Source organism: Battus philenor, unplaced genomic scaffold (assembly GCF_028537555.1).
Source record: "Battus philenor isolate CCGP_79_NKW_IND1 unplaced genomic scaffold, ilBatPhil1.0.hap1 SCAF_15, whole genome shotgun sequence".
Lineage (NCBI taxonomy): Eukaryota > Metazoa > Arthropoda > Insecta > Lepidoptera > Papilionidae > Battus > Battus philenor.
The window spans coordinates 10991456-11014169 of record NW_027181677.1 but is presented as its reverse complement, the minus strand read 5'-3'; the positions used below and the strand labels follow the sequence as shown (position 1 = coordinate 11014169).

Sequence of the window (22714 nt, the reverse complement as noted above, 5' to 3'; positions counted from 1 at the left end):
GATAAATTTAACACCCTTTTTTCTTACAACATAAACAGTAATAACCTCTAGTTTAAATTTACAATAATTAACTGAATTATATTTGACTAAATTAATAGTCAGGGTGAATAAAAAAATTGATTTAATTTATATACAATTAAAATTAACTAAATTTATTTACAAACAAATATTTTTTTCGGTTCAAAATGAATTAGAACTTTATTAATGTCAAGTTGAGTCTACTTGTTCGAAGCTGAGAAGAACAGGCGAAAGAAACTCAGTGGGACTAAACATTTTAAAAGAACGTTAAATTACATGTATAATGAACATTAAAATAGCTTGGACATAAGCACATGATTCGTATTTTTTTGAATGGACTAAAAAATAGCTGAGATCATTCCGCCTGATCTTCCCAGCACAAAAATGTTCTTTGATTTTTATAAAAATCTTGCAACCTAAGCTTTCTGGTCATATTGAAAGAGCGTAATCTTTGCCCAAAGAAAGATACTAAAGTAGGCAGAGGTACTATACTAATTCTATGAAATGTAGTCTTAGACATAAAAGTTTTATTTTTACCTTCGGCTTTTGAAGAAAAAAATGTTTTATATATTTTAATTTCCCAATTAACAATGACGTGTTTTGTATAGTAATATTATACCTTACGTCACTTACTAGAAAGGATAAATGATATCCAAGATAAACAGGGATTTTAATGCTAATTTATATTAAATATATAACCAAGAAACACTAGGCAAAAAAATTATTGAACACAAGCAGTGCCCGCGATTTTATCAGCGAGGAATTTAAATAAAAAATATGTAGTTTATTGGGACTATTTATTAGTTTTTTACTTCTTATTACATTAGCTACCAGCAAGTGTAAATCGCGTCAAAATCGGTACAGATATTTCAGAGATTAGTCGGTACAAACAGACAGATATACAGACAAAAATTAGAAAAAAAAATATTTTGTTATACGCACCGCATACATATTTATATGTCTGTAGTAAAAGGCGTTTATTTTAATCGTACAAAGAGATATTTCAATTTTATTTATTTGTGTACATAAAACCAGAATTTAATATAACGATGTATCGATTTAATTACAAATTTTAATTACTCTTCCTATTTTATTTACTTTTGTATAAAAAAAAAAATAATTTATCGATAAACGTGTCGTCCCGCTTACTAACCCATCACTATGAAGACATATAGGGGTCAGGCCTTCAGTTTAACGAAGGAGGGTCATTTCGATACAAATCATAGTTACCTTAAATATCCTTATGAAAATCGCATACGATGTAGTAGTGCTCGCACTTTGACACGAGTGGTTGCATTTGCACCTTCGTGTTATATCGTTATCGATATTTCGTATATCCTAGACCTAGTTAAGAAGAGATAATATAAACACAATACATTCGAGTGTCATCATCAGATAATAACTTGTTGTCGTGAAAATGTGTCGCTTCATTGTGCCCTTATTGATTTTGCTGTGTTCACGTTTAGGATTTTCTTACGTCAACGGTAAGTATTTTATTAAAAAAAATGTTAAGAAAAATTTGAAAAAAATTTCATCATAAACTTACATTTTTATTAGGATTGTAACCTGTGTGATTAGTTTTAAATTTTTAACGAGTCATTTTTTCAAATTCTCTGCGATTAATTACTTTTCATACTATGCCGTACCGAGATCTACTCTGAAAAAAATATTTGTTTATGGTGCTAAATATTCTAATAATTGAGAAAGATCCATGTCGTATATCTATCTTTATCTTTTAATTTTTCGTATGTTTGCCTCTGATCATTTTTTTGTTTGGGGGAAATCTTTGTCTCATTATTTTTTGGTGTTTGCTTTATCTGCCCTTCACTAATTTTTTGTTTGTGGTACATCTGCACCTCATTATTTTTGAATTTGTGATATATGCCTCTGATCATCTATTGGTTCATCATATATGCCTGTTATTATTTTTTAGTTTGTCGTATCTTTGCCCCACATTTTACGTGTTACTTAACAGACGAAAGAGTATTTTTGGGAAGGAATGTGATCTACAAGATCATGATGGTCGATGGTGAAGCATGTATTGCCATGGAATATCAGTTAAAAATCATTATCATCAAATCATGAAATGTGTACAAAGTTTATAAATATACACATACGCATGTATATGTTTATCATTGTTAAATACAGGGGTGTTTTTATGACATTTGTTTTTAAGGTTAAAGACCAAAATGCAGACTAATAAAGTTATAAGTTTTTAATGTGTAAAAATTGTACCAGGCAATTAAGATATCAAAGACTCATGACCAAACATTACGCAAATTACGCAAATTACAGTAGTATTCATAAAGTCACCACATAAAAGCCTTATTACTATGCAGAATAATTTAATGTCATTAGGCAATTGCTTTAAAGCTTCACACGCAATCTCTAATACGTTAGCGAAATTATAAAGTAATAAAAAATCCCTTCTACTTGTTGATATTTTCTATCTCTATCTATTTTAAGTTATCAAATAAAAAACAATCATGTATGTTTCTTTTAAGAATCAGACTTTGCGAGTCAACCCATACTAAGCGTTTTAATACTACTTATGTAATGCGAACAGCCGAGTTATGGAACAACCTATTAGGGTCGTTGTTTTCAGGTACCTAAAACTTGGGAGTTTTCAAGTCAAGATTCAAAAGGTTTCGTTTAGACAAGAATGTAGTATCGTGGACCTCGTTATGACTAAATATTAGGCACTACAGAGGTCAAATGCTTGGCCCAAAGCCTTTAAAAAAATCAATTTATTTTTGAAAGTTAACTACCATAAAGGTCACGATTTATGTGTATTTTTTCACAAATAAAATTATTATTGATACGTTATTACATCCACTTTTAGATCAAATAAATAAATTTGAAGACAAATATATCATTAATTTTAATGCAAATACTCAATGTGGCCACTAATAGATTTAAAAACAACTGTACAAACATTTTCTTAATTATAAGGTGGTCGCAACATACAAGTTACCTGGTGTATTGCACAGAATACCAGTATGTTAAAGAACAGGCTCGACACCTGTTATAAAAAAAGAATCGATTAGATTGAGATTAATAAAATACAGACACTTGTTAGTGTCTGTATTCTACTAAAACTTGTAAGTTTCGATTATCTCAAAGTATACACAATCGAATCTAAAAGAAACTACTGGAAAGCGCAGTATCAATATAGATTTGTAATGTCATTTGATTTATAACTTAATAAATTATCTTTCATATTTACAACAAATATCTTTTTTATTCCGCGGTAGAGTGTAAAAGGTTTATTACAAATATTATTCTAGACCTAGCGTTAAATGCTACTTTATATTGGACTTCAGTCCAATAGCTCCATCATTAGTTTCATCACAATCACCATTGATTGTCCACTGGTGAACTTTAATCTACCTAATAGAATAGGAGCAGTTGGATGCGGCTTGCATCCAACGTTTTCCGACTAATTGGACAAGGTCGTCTGTCCAAGTTGTGGGCATACGTCTTACGCTATGCTTGCTGATCTTGCTGATCCGCAGACTCCAGAAACAAGAACCAGAACCAGAAACATAAGACCCCAGTGGCCATTTGTCCTGCACGCTATGTGCCATCCACTGCTAGCTAATAAAATAGCCACATACACAATAATTTCATAATTACTGTACAATTTTTTACAGTCGCTGATATAGAATGCGGCGTACAAAGTGCCAGAAGAGGTCGCATAGTGGGGGGTACCGACAGTGCTCCTGGTGAGATACCCTGGGCTGCGAGCATATGGCGCCAGGGCACCCATCAATGTGGCGCTACTGTCATTAATGACCGATGGCTATTGACAGCTGGCCATTGCATATGCAGGTAACCTCTTACACAATAATAATATCTGATAATCACACTATTTTAAGGCCATTGAGTATCTTGAATAACTTTAGAGCAAGCTGACGTCCCTGTTCGATGTAATAAATAGCGAAAAACCCTGCATCGAGGTTCCAGAAGGAGCCTTTATGTAGAAATATCTCAAAATTGTGTACAGAACCACATTTTAACTGAATCGACTTCCTTTACCGTAACAGTATCGAATGCTTTACAATCGATATGCTATATGTACCTGCAAAAGAGTATATTCTATTATATTCACTGTGTGTTCTATATTTATTTTCGCAAATAAAAGTGGATATATTCTAATTTAATAATTAGAAGTTTAGCAATAAAGCAAACACAAATGATTATTTTGAAAAGTATTTTTAATTAATAAATCAAATCATCATCGTCATCACCATTTCAATCATTGAACGTCCACTGTGTTTTCAATAGACCTCCCCCATAAATTTTCAATAAGACCATATTTTTATGGTCTATTGTGCTCCTCGTGAATTCACTCCCAACGCCGCGCCGCGACTCACCCTCAAACTTAGTTACAACTATAGTTCGTAAAACCTCCAAGGTCATCAGCTCATCTACAAGGCCGCTAAACTTCTTCGTTCTCTAAACTTCAATCACATTAAGATTATTTCTCTCCCATCTTCTATCACAATATATATTTTGAAAGCCACGTGGACAATGCAAGCAAAAATACAAATACGTAAATATCAATGGATAAACTCAAAAGGTTAAGGCCTAACAAAAGGTTGTTTAAACTTAAATGTTTTTTTTTGCAATCTGCAGTTTAAATGCAATATATGATATTATCAAAATGAGGTCTCCACCTACAGTGCTTGACCCTCACTGCAGTGACCCACTAAGACGCAATATATCTTACCTTTATCAGTATTCCTTATTCATCGTTCTACTGTAATCCTCAAGTGTTTGTGATAAAAATTAAGAGATATGAAATTTATAGTTGTGAAGTCATCATCATCATCAATCAAGTGTTAGATTATATTTGACAAACCTCACAGTTATTTACTGCACACGATACTCGCCCTTGGAATAAGTTACCCTTGTCAATGAGAAAAGCCCAATCCCTCAATGTCTTAGTATCATTTCCTTTTTTCTTATCTGGAATATTTTTGTATTCCATATTTCTTCCACTTTTATATTAAATAGTCGATATTTGTATACTATTTCGCATTTTATTATTAATAAATATTTGTGTATTGTTTATGTATATTTTTAACTATTAGACAGTGTAATTGCTTGTAGGTTAAAACGCATTGAAAGGGGTAAATGTATACCTTTTTGCCATCAAAAAGCTAAAATGTAAAAGACACCTGTTTCCAATCACCATGTATAAAGTGATCAGTCTTAAATATGTTTCTTTTTTTCATTGAAATACAACTGGCCAATATCTTATGGTCTGCAGAGTCAGATAAAAGTCAATAAAAGTTCAAATATTAGATATTATAAGCTGGGTTCTGTAATATAATTCTGCAACCAATTACACTTCAATTATATTAGGGGGACCGAAACCTATCGTTTCTGTCTACATATTTTACAGAAAAAACCGATCGATTTTTACAGCTACGACTTTAAAAATTTGTATACTAGATAGCAAAAGGTTGTTGATAACGACGGTGAATATATTGTTAATAATAAATAAAAACATTATAAGAACGTAGTTGTGTGAATTTAACTTGAAAAAGCGACATTACTTTCCGGTCCCCTTAATAGTTTGTGGATTCCCTCATCAAAGCTACAAGTATATAAAAATAGCTTCACAAAGATCCCACTGAAAACATTTAAAAAAATCACTGTCGATATATACTATTTTCTTCTTATGACAAGCCTATATTTTTAAATATTTATAGACTTAAATAAAATGCTCGTAAAAGATATAACATTACCAATTACACGCATAGATTGAATTTTATTGTTTATGCAATGAAGCACGTCGTTAAAACGCCACCGATGTTTACAAGTATTTTAAACCTTCATAAAACATTGCTTTTATCTATGGCTAAAGTGTTATTATATAGATATCAATCTCAAAGATTTCATAGTTAAAAGGTTGTTGTGTTTTTATAACACTGATAGTGAATCTTTAGTAGCACATTCTGATTATTTCAATAATTATGATTACTTTTTTATTAATTGCTCTCATTTATAACAGTGGACGGCTACGGATAGCCCGAGACAATGAAATGACGTAGAAAATTGAAACATTTAAATGACCACAATAAAGTACAATTAGCGGTCTTATCCAATTTCGCGATTTAGACAACATTTGGATGTAATGAAAAAAAATTGTAGTTTATCACCGGTCTGTCAACCGATATGAAAATATTAGGGGGACGGGAAAATAATGTCGCTTTCTTAAGTTAAATTCACACGAATACATTTTTAACAAGTTTTTATTTCTAATCAAGAATATATTCACCTTCGTTATCAACAACCATTTGCTATCTAGCATATAAATTTTTAATGCCGGAGCTATAAAAATCAATCGGTCTTTCTATAAAATATATCGACAGAAACGACACTACTTTCCGGTCTCCGTAATATAATTGTACTGTATTTGGTTGCAGAACTATATTACAGAATCCAGCTTATTATATCTAATATTTGAAGAGTTGACCCTAATAGAAGAATTATGTTTTGTTCAAACAACATATACGTTGTTACTAATGCTAAATAACTGATGATGTGATACAGGGTGATTGTTTATAGGAATTCTGCAGTTTTGTGCTTAGTTACTCATGTAACAAATAATTATTATATATATCCATAGTCCATGATAAATGACAGAGTGATTTTCATAGCGATTAGTTAGATATGTAAAAGTTTTAAAGTGGAGAATTTTTAACTCCTTTGTCAATTTATGCAAAGTACACCCCATCTAAAAATCAAAGGTTTTATTTTTTATTCTTATTGTATACTAACTGACCATTCAGACCAGAAGTTATTGTCCAATCGTATCTGTGTATGTAAATTATATAGAAATCCTAATACCGGGAAGAGAACCCGCGATTACGACCGAAATCTCAATCCTCTACCGCTGAGCTATGACAGCTCGCGCAACATATATATAAGTACAATATATGTAATATCTATGATGGTATACTAGGGAAACGTCTATATCAAGTTAAGGCAATTGAAATGAGATTGTGTATGTAGTGACTCCGAATATTATTGCTTTAATTAATATTTCTATTAGTAACTTATTAAAACCGCCTCCATAATTACTATAACATTATTAGTAATAATATATTATATTAATAATAAAGTTTATAGTCGAGATTTCTCTACGGTATCGATTCTGGAATGAGTAGTTGATTCTATAGATGAACGAAAGTAACAAATATAGCTCAGCGGGTGGGCAGCTTAAAGTGGCAGTTGACCACAGATGACTGCTAGGACCTTAAGATTCTAGAAGAGATCGCGGACTGGAAAACGCAGCGTAGAACGTTCACCCATGTCAAAAAAAAGATTCGAAATTCAAAAATCCTTTTTTCATAATACGATGATATGATGATGATAAATACATAATATGATGTATTTATTACCTGTCTTTTTAACATCTAGTTGAGTCAACCACGTGTTAATAAACACCTAAGACTTGAAAAATACAGTCGAGAGAGACTCCGGGGCAATATATTTGTATTAAAATAATAAAGAATTGAAAAAAAAAATCAAATGTAAATGTATGTAACATTTACACATGTTTTATACTTTGAAATAGACCACATACGACTTCCAAGGAGTGCTGTTTTCTATGAATTAATTTACAGTGTAATAACTTTAGCACTTAAAAGATCTTTTAACTTTTTCTAAACTAGTAATAGAAGATTTGCCCATAAAGATTTGCTTGCTCAATGAAGTTGAGAAGGTACACAAAATCCTGGGAAAATCGGTAATGGTTTTCTAGACAAATAATCATACCCGTTTTGAGACACAACAATTGATATTATTATTTAAAATGTAAATATAAAAGAAGATTAAAAATGAAAGACGAAGCAGAAAATTAAAGTTCGACGTACTTTTATAAAAACATGTTGAACGTTTGGCTTCGCTTATTATTTATTACATCTCAAGTTCTTTTTCAGTTTCAGCTGGATTTGTATCGCTTCTGCAACGAGCTATAAATCTCGCAGAAAACAATTTGTATTTCTTTTTTATAGCAGACTATTAATATAGAATCTGTCTTACCAAAATCACTTAAGGAATTTTTGCGTGCCTTCATGAATTTCAATTTGGTGGAACAGAGAGTGGAAACACCGACTCTTAGTCGAAAGAACGTAAAGAAAAAAAGTTAAATAACCTTATTGAAGTTTTCGTATACGAGACATGAGACGTTTAAAAAGAGAAATACAAGCTTAAGGTTGTATTCGTAGTGCAGTCAATTAAGAATATCGATATCAGACAAGTACTTTTTTTAAAATATCGATATAATTTTATATTTCTCTCATAGTGATATTAATTATTTTCACTTTTACTAATCAAAAAAATCTTATATCTTCCCTTTCATCATCTTCATCAAGCATAACTCCCTACCTTCAAGATCGCCACAATGAATAATCTTGCGCTGCTCGTATCAAACAGCTTCAGACTATGTCGTCAATGCGATGCTCAAAGATCATTCACCACACTTCCTACCGTCCGTTACGTAAACGGCGTCGACCTCCCGACGCCGCCGCCGCAAACAGCGTGGACGGTACGAGGTAGGATCAGTATCCTTCGTTAGATTGCCGAGTGGTCCACGCTGCCCTCCACGCTTAACTCTTCATTCAGTACGCTTCAGTAACACTGACCAGACGCGCTAGCCGCGAGTTCTGCCGGCCGACTGTGTCGCGCTGGGTTTGTGTCCTCGAGGGCTAGCTGGGTGGGCCCCGCTGCTACTATCTCGCGGCCACTACCTTTGTGATTTCCTTGTCTCCCCGCCGAGTACTGATACGGGTTCGAAAACTCGAATCCTGTCATTTTATATAGTTCACAGACCCCTCCGTTCCGTGAACTAGTTTCCGATGAAGTTGTAAAAGCCGCAAGGCTAACAGCAAAAACTTCACATGAGACAATAGACAATAGAAGTGCCTGCCCATGCCGCGTCTACCGACTCGAAGTTTCCTCTCTAGAATCCTTCGAATAATTCTTACAAAAGTTATAACTTTACACTTCTATTGTCCAAATCGATAAAACATAGTAGAACGTAGCAGCCCATAGTATGTTTCCCCAGAAAGCCATTTAGCTCTAAAAGCCACTACCTGTAAAATAAAAATACCTTTTTGGTCCCACTGGAACTCAATCCAAAAAGAAATTTTATTGTTAAAGACCGCAATAACTTGATACTAGTCCGTCTGGAACCGCTGTAACTCTATTTAACAATCCTTCGCAGTACCTAACGTGGTAGAACGGTTTCGGTCGGATTATTACTCTCTTACTTCTCTTGTTTTTCCATTTATCGCAATATGCAAGACAACGATAGATGTATTACTGGAAGTTCTTCTGCATTTTATCTTCTAACGCTTTGCGGAATTGTATTGAATCTTTGAAAGGACAACCAATAGGTAGACCGACGTCATTATTATGGTTACGGAAATTCGCTTGATAGGGGCAGTGCAAGACCAATCATCGCGTCGATCTTTAGGGAGGTCTAAGGCTTGCAGTGGGCGTATAACAGCCGAAAAAAGAAGAAGGACCTTTATATATTCTTTCGAGAATATCATAGAACATACAATTCACAATAACTGATTTAATTAATTCCGAAAACGTTAGCACTGATAGGTTTTTTTTTACTTAAATAAACAACCATTGATTAGGTAGATAAAGTATTTGATCGATATATTAATATTTATTAATATAAGACAGCATATAAATTCCCTTCATTGTTTCTAGTGTGTTCGACGAGTTCTACAAGTCAAAACAGCTAAGCGTAGTTGCGGGTTACACTGATATATCGAGCAATGATGTAAATCAACCTTTATCGAGAATCTTACCGCATCCTGAATACAGGTAAGTATTGTTTATATCTAATATATAAAATTGTCGTGTAACGGTGTTCGAACTTGAACTCCTCTGAAACGGCTCGACCGATTTTTACCAAATTTTATTTGCGTATTCAGTAGGTCTGAGAATCGGCTACTATCTATTTTCCATACCTCTGAGTGCTTAGGGTTGTTCACCCTTAAAATTTTTTTTTAAGAATTTGACTAAATTTTTTCTTTTAATTTTTTTATGACACAACATACAAAAATACATACAACCCTAAATTTTCACCACTCTACGATTACCCATTATTTTTTATTTGTTAATTAAAATTTTTTTTTCGCAAAATAACGTTTGCGGGATCAGCTAGTATAAGATATAATTCGTCACAGTAAACATGTTTCTAATACGTTTACTCGTGATATTGGTATGGTTTAAAAGAGGCTTTAATGAGACTAGAGAAAGATTTTTGTAATTCATATACGAATGGCCCGTCTGTAGTGGCAGTGCAATCGATGACCTTTGGGATCGCACGGTATAGTTAGGCCTAAGTGAATCGACGGCATAGTTAATACGAGAAGTCGCCGGATGCAAGCAGCGCCTTGCAATGGTCATCAAAGACATAGTAATTATCGTATTATTACTGTCAAATAATAGTAAGCAAATTTTTAGTTACGATCAATAAGCATGTCTGTGATCCAATCTGATTTTTAGAGAAGCCTTCCTTGGCATTAATTAGCTTATATAGAATCCTTAGTTATATCTGTAAAAGCTTTAAAGTGATTAATGTGAACATTATATACTGTCAATTAATGTAAGGTATATAATATCCATAAATCATACATTTCAGAAATAAACGAAAAAAGGTTCAAAATTCGGATTACTTCATATTTAAATTTATTAGTTTTTACTATCAATCTATTGTAGCACACTTAATTGTTATTAAACAGTAACATATTTTTAGAGTTATCATTTTATATTAAAAAGCCATTTACTGACAAATTATTACATTCACCGCTTTAAGGCTGTTGTTACACCTTTAACCAGTCATCTATTGTTTTCATAAATTTATGTTGTCATATTTGGGTAGAAACATTGATGCAGATGAATAATTACATATATTACTCAGAAACAAAAAACTTTTTTAATCTGTACAGAAAGCAAACAATAAAGAAATGGTTGTCCAACATGAATCTCAATGTCAGATAATAAAAAGAGTACTTGACTTACTTTATTCAAGGTCACGAAGCTCGTATATGACGAAATATCTATGGCGTATCTGAAAATAAAATAACTCACACAAAAATCACTTTATAATTCCCATAAAATAAAATAAAAACTCTGCGTTTTTCATTTTTTTCTTAATAAAAAAGCGAGTCTCAGTAAATGAACAATGCAAAGTAATGCAAAAGTGTATTCTATTAAATACTTATTTATGATTAAAAAGATCATAGTATCTACATATAAAATAATAACAAATAAATACCATAGATTCTTAAATGAAAATTAAAAAAAAATTACAAAACACGATTAGCCAAAGGTGTTTGTTGAAATAATATACAAATTATCATTAATTAATATATATGTAACGCCATCTATTGGAACATAGATTGTATAGTGTTCCTACCGTCATTGTTATAAAGTAAAATGTAGGTATGTTTCTGAACGTATAATAAAAGTTAGTTCTGTTCGAATCTCACAACCGGCGTTTTATTATAGTGTTAACTAAAATAACAAATATACATACATAAACGAGCCAACAGTACGAAATCAAATTAACACATTGATTAAAACATAATGTTGGTCGGCTTTTACAAAAACTAGTTTAATCAATGGTTAACTCACAACCAGTGGTAGTGCAACCAGCCCGCGTTAATTAACTGCGCTGAATATATAAGCTATTATATTATACTGTGTATTCGCATAAAATGTAATATTTCTATGTTCACTTTTATGGCATTTACATAGTTTACATAGTTCACTTCATTCGTAATGTGTTGTTAAAAAATCCTTTATATATTCACCCATATCGAAATAGCTATATACTTATCGTATGTTAAAAAATTTAGCGAGTATTGTAATCAAATTAGATTGTAATTATAAATCAATGGCGAACGAAGATGCTTTAATATAGAAAGTTGACCTGAAATATTCCATTTCAGATGCAATAGAAAATCAAATGACGTAGCCCTGTTGAAAACTCTCCGTCAGTTAGTTTGGACGAACGAGCTGAGGCCGGCGTGTTTGCCCCAAGCGTCTTCCTCGGACTTCAGCGGTACACAGGCCACCGTAGCAGGGTGGGGCTTTACTAATGAGGACAGGGGTATAGGTACGAACCTTTGTTTTATTATTTAGATTCCTGATCTGGATAATAAGGGATATAAGGATTTAACCTTGATGTCAAAGTCAGATATCCCTCACATATACAAGAGTTACAATATTTTCGTTTCCTTACAATGTTTCTGTTACTTTTAGTGTCAATATATGCCAAGAATCGATGGCGATTTTTAATCGCAATCCTTAATCATTAGAATACCAAGACTATAACGAATTTGATACAAACATTATATAGTTAGAGCCAAACATTAGTGACATTAACAGACAGTAAAATTAAGTTGTAAAATGTACCAACTCACTCACACCTGGAAGTGGTGAACACATCGTCATCTGACACATCAGAGACATATTGCCATTATTTATAAAATTAAACTTCATTCTTGTTAACATTTAAAAAAAACGAAATTTATTCTATACCTCAATACTTTAATACTTCGTATTTGTATGTGATTGATATGTTTCCTCGTCTAGTAGAGGGTATTAATAAAATTATTCTTCCTATAGGTCACAGACCCAACGTCCTTCAGAAGACAGACGTGTTCGTTGTCACCAATGATGAATGCAACAGTTGGTATGAATCCCTTGGAAGCAAAGTGAAGATTTTCTCCACACAAATGTGCGCCGGGCACGAACAAGGCGGCAGGGACTCTTGTTGGGTAAGTCGTATTATAAATAGCATTTAATACATAATTTAGTCAAAAAATTTAGATTAGCAGAAAACTTACTGGACCTTAAATAGTGGGCTATGTAGATTCAGAAATAATGTGTGAACAAACTTTAATACATTCATACTCGTGATTGTATTTTTAAGCGACTACGTTTTTGTTTTGGAGAGTTCCGTGTCAGATATTTTAAAGAAATATAATATTTAAAAGGAATTTTCATCATGGCATTCATGATTTTTTGCAGGCCGACAGCGGTGGTCCATTGATGGTGCGCGGAAACCAAGGTCACTCCATGGTGGTGGGTGTGGTTTCCACTGGAAGCGGTTGTGCAAGAGCTAGAATGCCAGGCATTTATACCCGAGTCTCCAGATATACAAACTGGATTGTTGAAAACGTGAACATTGATAACGCTAGATCAGCCTTCAGGTTTTTCTCAGGGAGAGGATGAAATGATTTCAAAAGATAATATTGATATGTATTCGATACTAAACCTTAAAGTTAATTTGTAAATAGCTTACCAGTTAAAATATCTAACGTTTATACTTTACAATGAAATACAATCAAAGATTGATCTGTGATACTACTAACATATAAGATTAGGAATACTAAGTATATTTAATATCAAAAATAAATAAATTTTACAATGACAAATTCTTTTCTTTGCAAAACTTTTCAAATTCCTTTTGACTTTCTTTTATAACATCATAAAGTCTCCTCCCGGAAGTTTCTTCCAAATCGTCTTTTAAAACTTCTAAAGCACTTTCAATACATGTTTTTGCTTCTATTGCCAAAGGCATTATCTCTTCAACAGTTTTAAAAGTGCCATTGCTATTGACTTTTTTCGCTTTTAAAATTAATGCCGAATGTAATTCGTGTTGTAACACCGAACTATATAAACTTAATCGAGCGTTCCCTGGATCCAAAGTAATAGTTATTTGTATAAGATCTCTACACATTTTGATCTTTTTATCTAATATTTCCTCTGACATATAACTTGGTTGTCTGCCGTACAACTGTACCAGCGAATGCTTCAAAGAATACAGATGATAATGGTTCGGATGTAAAAACATTGAAAGCCTGCAAAGTAGATTCTCTAACATCGTCACAGATCCGCCCATCATCAGTACATTGTCGACTTCTTCCCCCATTTGAGAAATTAGCATGTTTATTTGTGAGTTATTGACTTTGACCGGGCATTCGCTGCAAGCCCAGTCCGTTTCGTCGTCCAGTGGATCTTCGGGAAGATGAATCCCATTGCAAGGGTTTGTGCCATCTCCAAAACATTTCATAGTGCTCACAAAAGTGCCTAGTTCGCTAGGATCGCTGCATCTGGGACATTTGCAGGAGAAGTATTTTGTATCTTTTAAATGTTGCCTTCTGGCCTGTGTCCCCCACAAAGCATGACTGTACATTGTTGTAATATGTTGATCCTTCATTACCGGGACAACAACTTTAACTGTTATTCTATATAAATCACTTTTGTCTTCAGTCGAATGATTAAACGTGTGTTTTGTGTTTGGAATACAACTGTGCTCCAAGATACAAGTGTTAGCGTAAAGTGCTTGAAGTTCTGAACCATCTGGTAAACGTATTTCTAAAGCGTTTGTGTCGATTATTCCACAGATTTTATGAATTAGATCTTTAGAAACTTCTGGTAGATATTTATCTTTGACACTTTTATCAAGTTTTTTTATGAAATTTTCAAGTAGATATTCGACAATAAATTCATTGGCTTCGCTAAAAAAACATAAAAGAAATTAATATGTTAATTAATATATATAAATTTATAACATCCATTAGAATAACTAGTTGCACAAGTTGTGAAAGATTGAACCTTAAAAAAGCAAATTGTTAAAAGTACTTAACTGACGTACTAAGCAACTTTTACATGACTAGCCACAACTTGTGCCAGATCTAAGTAGGAACAAAACTGTCGAAATTAATAATAAGATACAGCGTAAATATGCGTTTTTTTAATTATATTTAATCATATGCAATAATCACTTTTGTACGTCTTGAGAAGAATGGCAGGCGAGCCTAATTTTATAAAAACTTTAATCAGACTATGATCTTTATAACGGCATCTTTCAACACGGGAAAAACTCTTTGGCTACAATGTTGTATGTGCTCCGTTAAAAATACGCAGTGTAACGCGGTAGAAGACTAAATTTTTAACCGCACCCTTGCACATTTAACGCATTAGCGCAGCAAATTTTGCGATTTTTCATTTCCGACAAGTTATTTTTATTTTTTTAAAGGGAGATTTATCTCGTAGCTTTTTGTTCTAAACGTCTTCTGATCTGAGAAAAGCCTACAATAAACGGTTTGTTTTGTTGTGTTGTGTTGACGGTTTGTTTTTCTTGTGGACACCTTAATGATATCATTATTGCAGTAGCATCATTATCTGAATCATCCGAAACTTTAAAACTTAAAATCTTTCATACTTTAGAAAAGTTTCTTACATTTTTTTTAAATAAACTTATCAAATTTATTTCATGGTAATTCAGAGACATAACATAAGATTATATGGCAATACTGTACAGTTGTTCAAGAAAGATTAACTAATTTTTGAATTATAAGTTATTAAATATAACCAGAGCAGTGTCGGCCCAACGGCAAAGAATTGAGACTTGCGATCAAAGATCAAGGGTCGATTCCCGCAACATAATCTTATATAATTCACACTAATTAGGTGATAGGCAGCAGCGTCGTTTACGCACCATAATACCACACCGCGGTCGCCAACCCGCCTGCCAAGCGAGGCTATTATGGTATAATCCCCCATATCCATTTGGAGGAGTGGGTGTTTATGAGCTGAAATAACTACTACTGAACTAACTTAACCTTAACTTTAACCTTACAGGTGCTATACCTATGCAATATTTAAAATTTTGTATAATAAAATCAAAATAACTGAATATATGTACAAAAATGTACATGTACAAAAAGACAGTCCATATGCTGACTAATTAGTACTGAAGAACACTATAGTTATTCTTGTTATTTTTGCCATTGTACAATTTAAAATGTCTATTTCTGACCAACTTTATCAACTATATCATATATCTCGCACTTCAATGGCACCCTGTATAGCTTTTCTTACAGAAAACTAGTATTGCTATATTAAAAACAATAATAAAAGTAAGTTTGTGTGTTAAATGTTGCCACACTATAAATTAAATCTTAGAGTTTAAGACACGTGTGGACCTATGTGTTCGCCAATAAAATATCTCAATGTTAATTAAATATCTAATTTTATATACTTTTAAAAATAAAGAGGCCTGCTGAGTTTTTTTACGAATATTTATACTATCCGAACAGCTAATAGATTGAACTTGATGTAATACGTATTAAAGAATTCTTAACTTGAATTTTAATTTTCGAAGATCTCTCTGCAAACAGTCGTTTTGTCGTCACTTTTAGCAACGTCATTAACAGAAAAAAATTACGATTAAATATTACAGTATTGCTTACTCATAGGCTTCACTACCAGGTGTACGGCATTCCATATGAGACTGCATTTGCATTATACATTTCCATTTCTCCGGCTCTGTTTTTTGAAGTAAAATGCATCTCAAAGGCAATAAAGCGTCGTGTCTGAAAATATAATGGTTGTTATTTGAAATTTAGCGAACAGATATCGAGTAATGTTTAGGTTAAATATCGGAAACCGTTGTTAGTTGTACTCGATAGCCATTACAGCTATTCAAAAATCAACTGGCCTCGTCGCAATCGAAAACTGCTCGCATATTACACATAGGCAAATAAATAAGGCAAAAAATTTTCCAACATTATTAAGTTAGCAACTGTTGAATATAAGAGTTACCCGCTATAAAAATACAACTACAGTCTAATCTCATGGTTTTTCGTTTACATGCCAAACGCGTCACAAAATGTAAATAATGTGCAGTAAAAAAAATATTTATAAATATTCTTTTTTTTTTACTTTAGACTTTTTTGTAACCAGGATTGTCTCAGCTGAGTTAAAACCGGCCAAGGATCATTAAAGACATGTCACGTATAAAAACACAAACTGAGATTTCGGTGTACATTTGTTCATCAAAGCGTTAAATTTGTCCCAAAGTTTGTTTCCCAAACGCCATACCTTTGTTCGACAGTTACTCTCTCAAACGCGATAAATTTATCCTGATATGTGTTTCTCTAACGCGGTAGATTCGTCCTGAAGTTATTCAATAAGTTATATGTCAATAATAAATATCTTCAATAAGAAAAAGTATGTGTATAAAAAGTTATAATATGTTGTTTAGCCGTCTCCGAATGAAATTACATTAAAATTTAAAAGTTATTTTAAGGCGGTAAATAGTCAAAAAGTTTTTAAAAGGATTATTCATGTAAGTTTTTTTTAACGGCTTCCTTTTTTAGAGGCCTCTAGTGTAACAATAATATTTTAACATACTATGTATATTTTCACGATAATCTTATATGTTAATGTATGTTACCGGTAATAATCTGCCATTTCATCGAGCACACATTCCGGACGAGCGCTTAATATTTCACATTCGACACCGTGATGTCGAGGGTCAGTTAAGCCTGGGCAATTGCCGCTGCAAACTGGCCAACCGCATCTAAAAAGAAAACAATTTGTTACAAATCTTCGCTTATTTACATCTGTTCATAATTTTGAAATACAAGTAAGAAAAGGATTAATATATAGCTACTTCCACTATGTTAACATAGCATAGCATAGTGCTAACATAGCGGAAGTAGCTATATATTAGTCCTTTTCTTACTTAGGATAAACTTCCGCAAAGTAACGCCTGAATCTATTAGATATTTGAAATAAAAATTTATGCAAAGGGATGCTTTGACAGTAATCATTATGATACTTGTAACCACAGATTATAAGATCGATAGTAAAGTTTTAAATTTATATTTCGCTTAATAGTTTTGCTTCTAGTTCTTGCTTAGCTATATAGTTATATAGCTTTTAAATTTTAGCATCGTCATTCTGTCATAGGATGTCCCTTCACTGGCCTGCCCAAAGATTTCAATAGAAACTTTTAATAGCGGCTCATATTTCCAGCCTTGTGATAACCTAAACGAGGTCATCCTGTCCAAAGAGCATTAGAAGGCCAAATAATGATAGGTCAAGTTACACCTTGTTGTAACCGCCACTGTTCAGCGCAAAGGAGATTTAACGACCACTTCGTGAATCTGATGTATGGCCATCAAATAGTACTGAACTTAGTCCGCTTTGAAACAACAAATAACGACAATAAGCACATTAAAATTTTATAGAAGTAAGCAATTATATTTTGCTAAACAATAAGTCTTCGCGATTTCTCTACATGCCGCTAGCTGCTAGATTTACGGCCTACTAATTCACTATGAATTTATTCATTGTCATTTTGTTGACTAGATCATATCTGTTTGTCTAAGTTATGTGGTATTAAGTTTTGTTAATAGACATTCATTAGAAATTTCAAAGTATTTACTTTATATAGGTGGTAGACTTTAAAAAAAAATATTATTACAAAGAAATGTTGGTTAAAGAAAGAAATTTTTTGAAAATTACTTCGCACATCTCTCGCCGACGTCTGTAAAAACGGGCTTGTAACAACCAACGCAAGGCATTTGTGCCTCTGGATCAGGCATTGTCTTCGGTGCGAAAACTATAGGCTTCTCCGTTAGGACCAATTCTCCGGGGGATAAGTCTCTTACTGCTACCAAGTAGCGCCCCAACTCATCTGATGTTTCCACCTGAAATACAAAGAAAATAGCACACAACATGTCGTTATAACCATCAAACATTTGTATTTATATATGCAAATAGTATATCCTTGACACTTTGATCAAAAACCACACATTCATAAGGTTTTTAGCTGCTAAATTTCACAGTGTATTTCTTAGCAAAGGCTAGATATAGCGATATATTATGCAAAAATAATGTTATTTATTATAGCGTTATAATAACGTGGTCTCTATGGTGCATTGTAAATATCAATTTGACCACGTACATTATATTAAAATTTTATTATAAAATTCTTTAATTTGAATCTCGATTTTCGTGTTTTTATTATAATAAATTACATATTAAGTTATAACTTATTTATGTATTAATTTGATTCGTTTATACACACTATATTAACATATCAGGTAATACATTTTTTTTTTGTAAACTGTCTTCATTATTGGGAACATTTCCTACTCCCTATCTTGTTGTAGGGGTTTTACTTTCTTAAATGATTCTTTCACTTTCTTTTATTTCTGTACTCTTCCATCGTTGTTCGTATGATTTATCTTTCCTCTTCTTTCATTCCACAGTTTTCTACCATTCTTTTTCATTAAAATTTTTATTCCGTTCCTTCTGTTTTGTTAATTTTTAGTTCCTCAAATATCTTACATCTGGTTATATAACATTTCTTTACCTTAATTTATGCTTATTTTTTGCTTTTTAGGTGGTATAGGTTGATTATAGAAATAAAATGTTTTGAAGCTTTTACACCTTTTTCAAATCATTCAAATTATTTTTTCTACTGGAATACGACACGTCAAAAACTTTTCACAGTACAATCTGCTAGAATAGATTTACGATATTTATTATTTCTGCAAACGTTGATTTTCAGGTACATAAATTAACAACAAATGTGCTAAACATTAAGTCCTTTAAAGCTGTTACAGATATATGTAGTCAAATTGTTCATTGATGTAATAAAATATGATAATTTGCACTTAGTAATCAACTTCTTAGAAAGAAGTTTGATAAAAATCTGAATTTTTTTCCTGTAATAAAGGTATAAATAAGTGTAAAGTATATTTATTATTTCGTGTGAATAATCACATAATTATTTTTGTTTCGTTACTTGCGCCATCTATTGTGTTATATGCACAATAGTGAATACCTTTCACTCATACGTCAATTCCGTTTTATGATTTTAAGTAGTTGCTACTAAATTTCCATAGATGGAGTTAATGTATAAATACCTTATATGGTACAGAGTCATCTTTCTGCCCCATGATGTGCTGAAATATAAGGAAAAATGAAAAAATTATGAAAAATATATATTAATTGTTTTTTGTATTTATTGCAATAATTCTTTCACAGATATGTAGCACAGTGCAGGCTGCTGTAAAATTATTAGAAAAGTAAATCAAAATAATTTTAAGAAATTTATTACTGTTTATTGTATTTATTGCAATAGTTATTTCACAGATATGTTGCACAGTGCAGCCAGCCGTAAGATTATTAGAAAAGTTAATTATAAAAAATTTAACAAATTTTAAACAATAGGTCTTTATTGTATTCATATATATACAAAATAAAATATTATGGTTTATTATTCCATATCAATATTTAAAAAAGAATCATTACTGCAATAATTATATTAAAATAAAAGAAAGATTTATTTTTAAATTGCCTATTTTATTAATAGAACTCACCAGAGTGATCATGTACACTTAAAATAACAATAATAATTTAATGTCTGGCACCTTGCCAATATCTATCATATACCATGTATGCTTACAATCAAATAATGTTACTAGATTTTTATAAAAATTTTAAAAATTCATATTTCATTTATATTTACAAGTATATTAAGGAGATATTTGAATACTTTTAATTTTTTAACTGTAGCATACCATTAAAAAAAGAAAACGTGCAAGGGTCTAAGCGGTTATTAAAATTACTAATGAAACGTAACTTTTTATTAAATTCTTATTTTAGCAAACTGAACAGTTTTTATATCATTAATGACATTGTGAATGAATCAATAAATAATAACAAATATTTATTCGAATGATAGTTGCAAATAATTTTTTCAATATTAGGTACTATTCCAGATAAAAGTATAGTGTTGATACGTAAAAAATGTACTAGACTTTCTGCAGATATCGGACATTTATCTTTAGTAATTTGAAAACATTTTTGAGCTATTTATTTTGTCCGAAGTAAATTTTACCAGATATAATACTTTAATCAACAAACACAAAATTCATAGATGCCTAAATTTTTAAGGTTATCTATCGTTTTAAAAGACAAGGCAGCTCTTTTCACATTCACATTTATCTGTAATTTCTTTTTTTCTCTTTGTTTTATTTAAATGACCAAATAAATTAAAATGGACTTAATAATCTTGTTTGGAAACTTCATAGTAGTGTAACATATAACGAACAAAGCATAGATAAATATTTATGCGATCGCTTAACGTAATTAATTTTTATTTTGTTGACTTTCTCCCAATTGGGAGCTAGGCTCTAGTTTGCAAGTTTTATAAACAAGACTTTGAACGTTTTTAAAATTAAAAAAAATGATGAAAATTTATACAAATTACATCTAAATAAGCAATGTTGTTTTATAGAATCTTTCTTGATAAATAAAACGCTATAATATTCACTGAAACAATTTGTTTAGCTAAATAGGTTTTAATGGGTGCTAGTATATTATAAATAAATGACTTGCAAATATCATTATTAAAAAATAAATAATATTTTCATTTACATTTGAATTTTTGAAATAATAATACTTTTAAAACTAAAAATAATTATATTTTCACAAATATGATTTACATTCTACAATTTGTTTCTGTTTTGAGAAATGAAAGATATTTTTTTTTATTTTAAATATAGAACAGTGGAAATGTTTTACTTATTCATTCAAAGATGCGGCACGCAATAATACCACGAATTATACGTTAGTTAATATTATGTTGTTTCTATATTATATTCATAAGATTACTATATACTATTTTCTATATTATACACAAATGTACAATAAAGTGTTTTATTATTATAAGATTTTTTATATGTATGAACATCTCACTTTTAAACAAAATAAAAAGTATTACAATCTTTCATACTCGTAGTTTTAACATTGTATATGCCTGTTGGAACTGTTTATAGCAATTTCTGTGGATTCATAAGTCTGGAGTATGTGCTATTCTTGTACGTCCTGAAGTATGCATGTGTTATATATGATATCTACATAATAGCTCAGAAAAACATTTGAAAGATATCATATTATAAAACAATATATTCACAGCTTAGTCTTTATTACGTTCACATTAAAACCTCTTTAAAGAGAACCTTTTTAATTTAGTGCTAAAATTTATTTCACTAAAATGATGCTCGTTATTTCATTTATAGTATTTCTATTTTATACTTTTAGATCCATCTGTATAAATAACAAATTTTATGTTTATAGATTTCATCTTCGTAATATATTTTTATATTTATAATAAAAAAATATATAAAAAGTATGTATATCCATAAAATTAATAGAATACTTTCGTAAAAATATTTAGATGATTTATAAGAATTAAACGATCATGTAAATTTTGCTACATGAACTATTCTTAACAAGGTTAAACCTGATCTCGTTTTATTTTTAAACATTTTTGAAATTGGAACACGCGTTTCCTTTTTCTTGATTTCAAATTCTAAAACACTGTCACTCAGAACACACCTGGATTTCCTTTACACTTGAGTTATTCACGATTAGTTTTCCATCAACGATTTTCTCTGGCGTACCGGTCCGCTTTCGGAGCACGTTAAGACTGAAGAGTCCAGTCCATTGCATAACGGATATAAATTTGAACACATGAATAGGTGTACATTGAATATTTGGAACATTAATGTGTCAGAGTTTTGATAAACAGAGTTAAAATTGCGCAGATATTTCTTGAACTTTTAAAATGGAGTGGATTGTAATCAACATCTCGTCTGGACAATAGTCCTAGCGTAACAAATATAACATATTACAGCTTCAATTCCAGTGTAATGAAAATGTAATTTAATATTAAGTATTAAGGATATTTTATACGACCTTTTGAGGTGTATGTAAAATCATAAACAGGATTCGTTATTAATATGTGTGGTAACATGTGCAAGTATTTATTTAATAA

At 31.4% G+C, this 22714-nt stretch overlaps 2 protein-coding genes across 2 annotated transcripts; one reads left to right on the top strand and one right to left on the bottom strand.

Moving 5' to 3' along the window:
• The first annotated feature begins 1410 nt into the window (after positions 1-1410).
• LOC137918738 (trypsin-1-like) lies at positions 1411-13299 on the top strand. The gene is made up of 6 exons (XM_068761623.1): positions 1411-1502; positions 3672-3849; positions 9760-9876; positions 12012-12178; positions 12691-12842; positions 13096-13299. The coding sequence occupies exons 1-6, from the start codon at positions 1436-1438 to the stop codon at positions 13297-13299; spliced, it is 885 nt and encodes a 294-aa protein (XP_068617724.1). The 5' UTR covers positions 1411-1435.
• An 87-nt stretch (positions 13300-13386) lies between these two features.
• On the bottom strand, positions 13387-18602 carry SmydA-5 (SET and MYND domain containing, arthropod-specific, member 5). The gene is made up of 4 exons (XM_068761976.1): positions 18388-18602; positions 17312-17437; positions 16326-16448; positions 13387-14588 (listed from the first exon to the last, which is right to left on the bottom strand). Exons 1-4 carry the CDS (start codon positions 18600-18602, stop codon positions 13490-13492), a joined length of 1563 nt encoding a protein of 520 aa, XP_068618077.1. The 3' UTR covers positions 13387-13489.
• Between the last annotated feature and the right edge of the window lie 4112 nt (positions 18603-22714).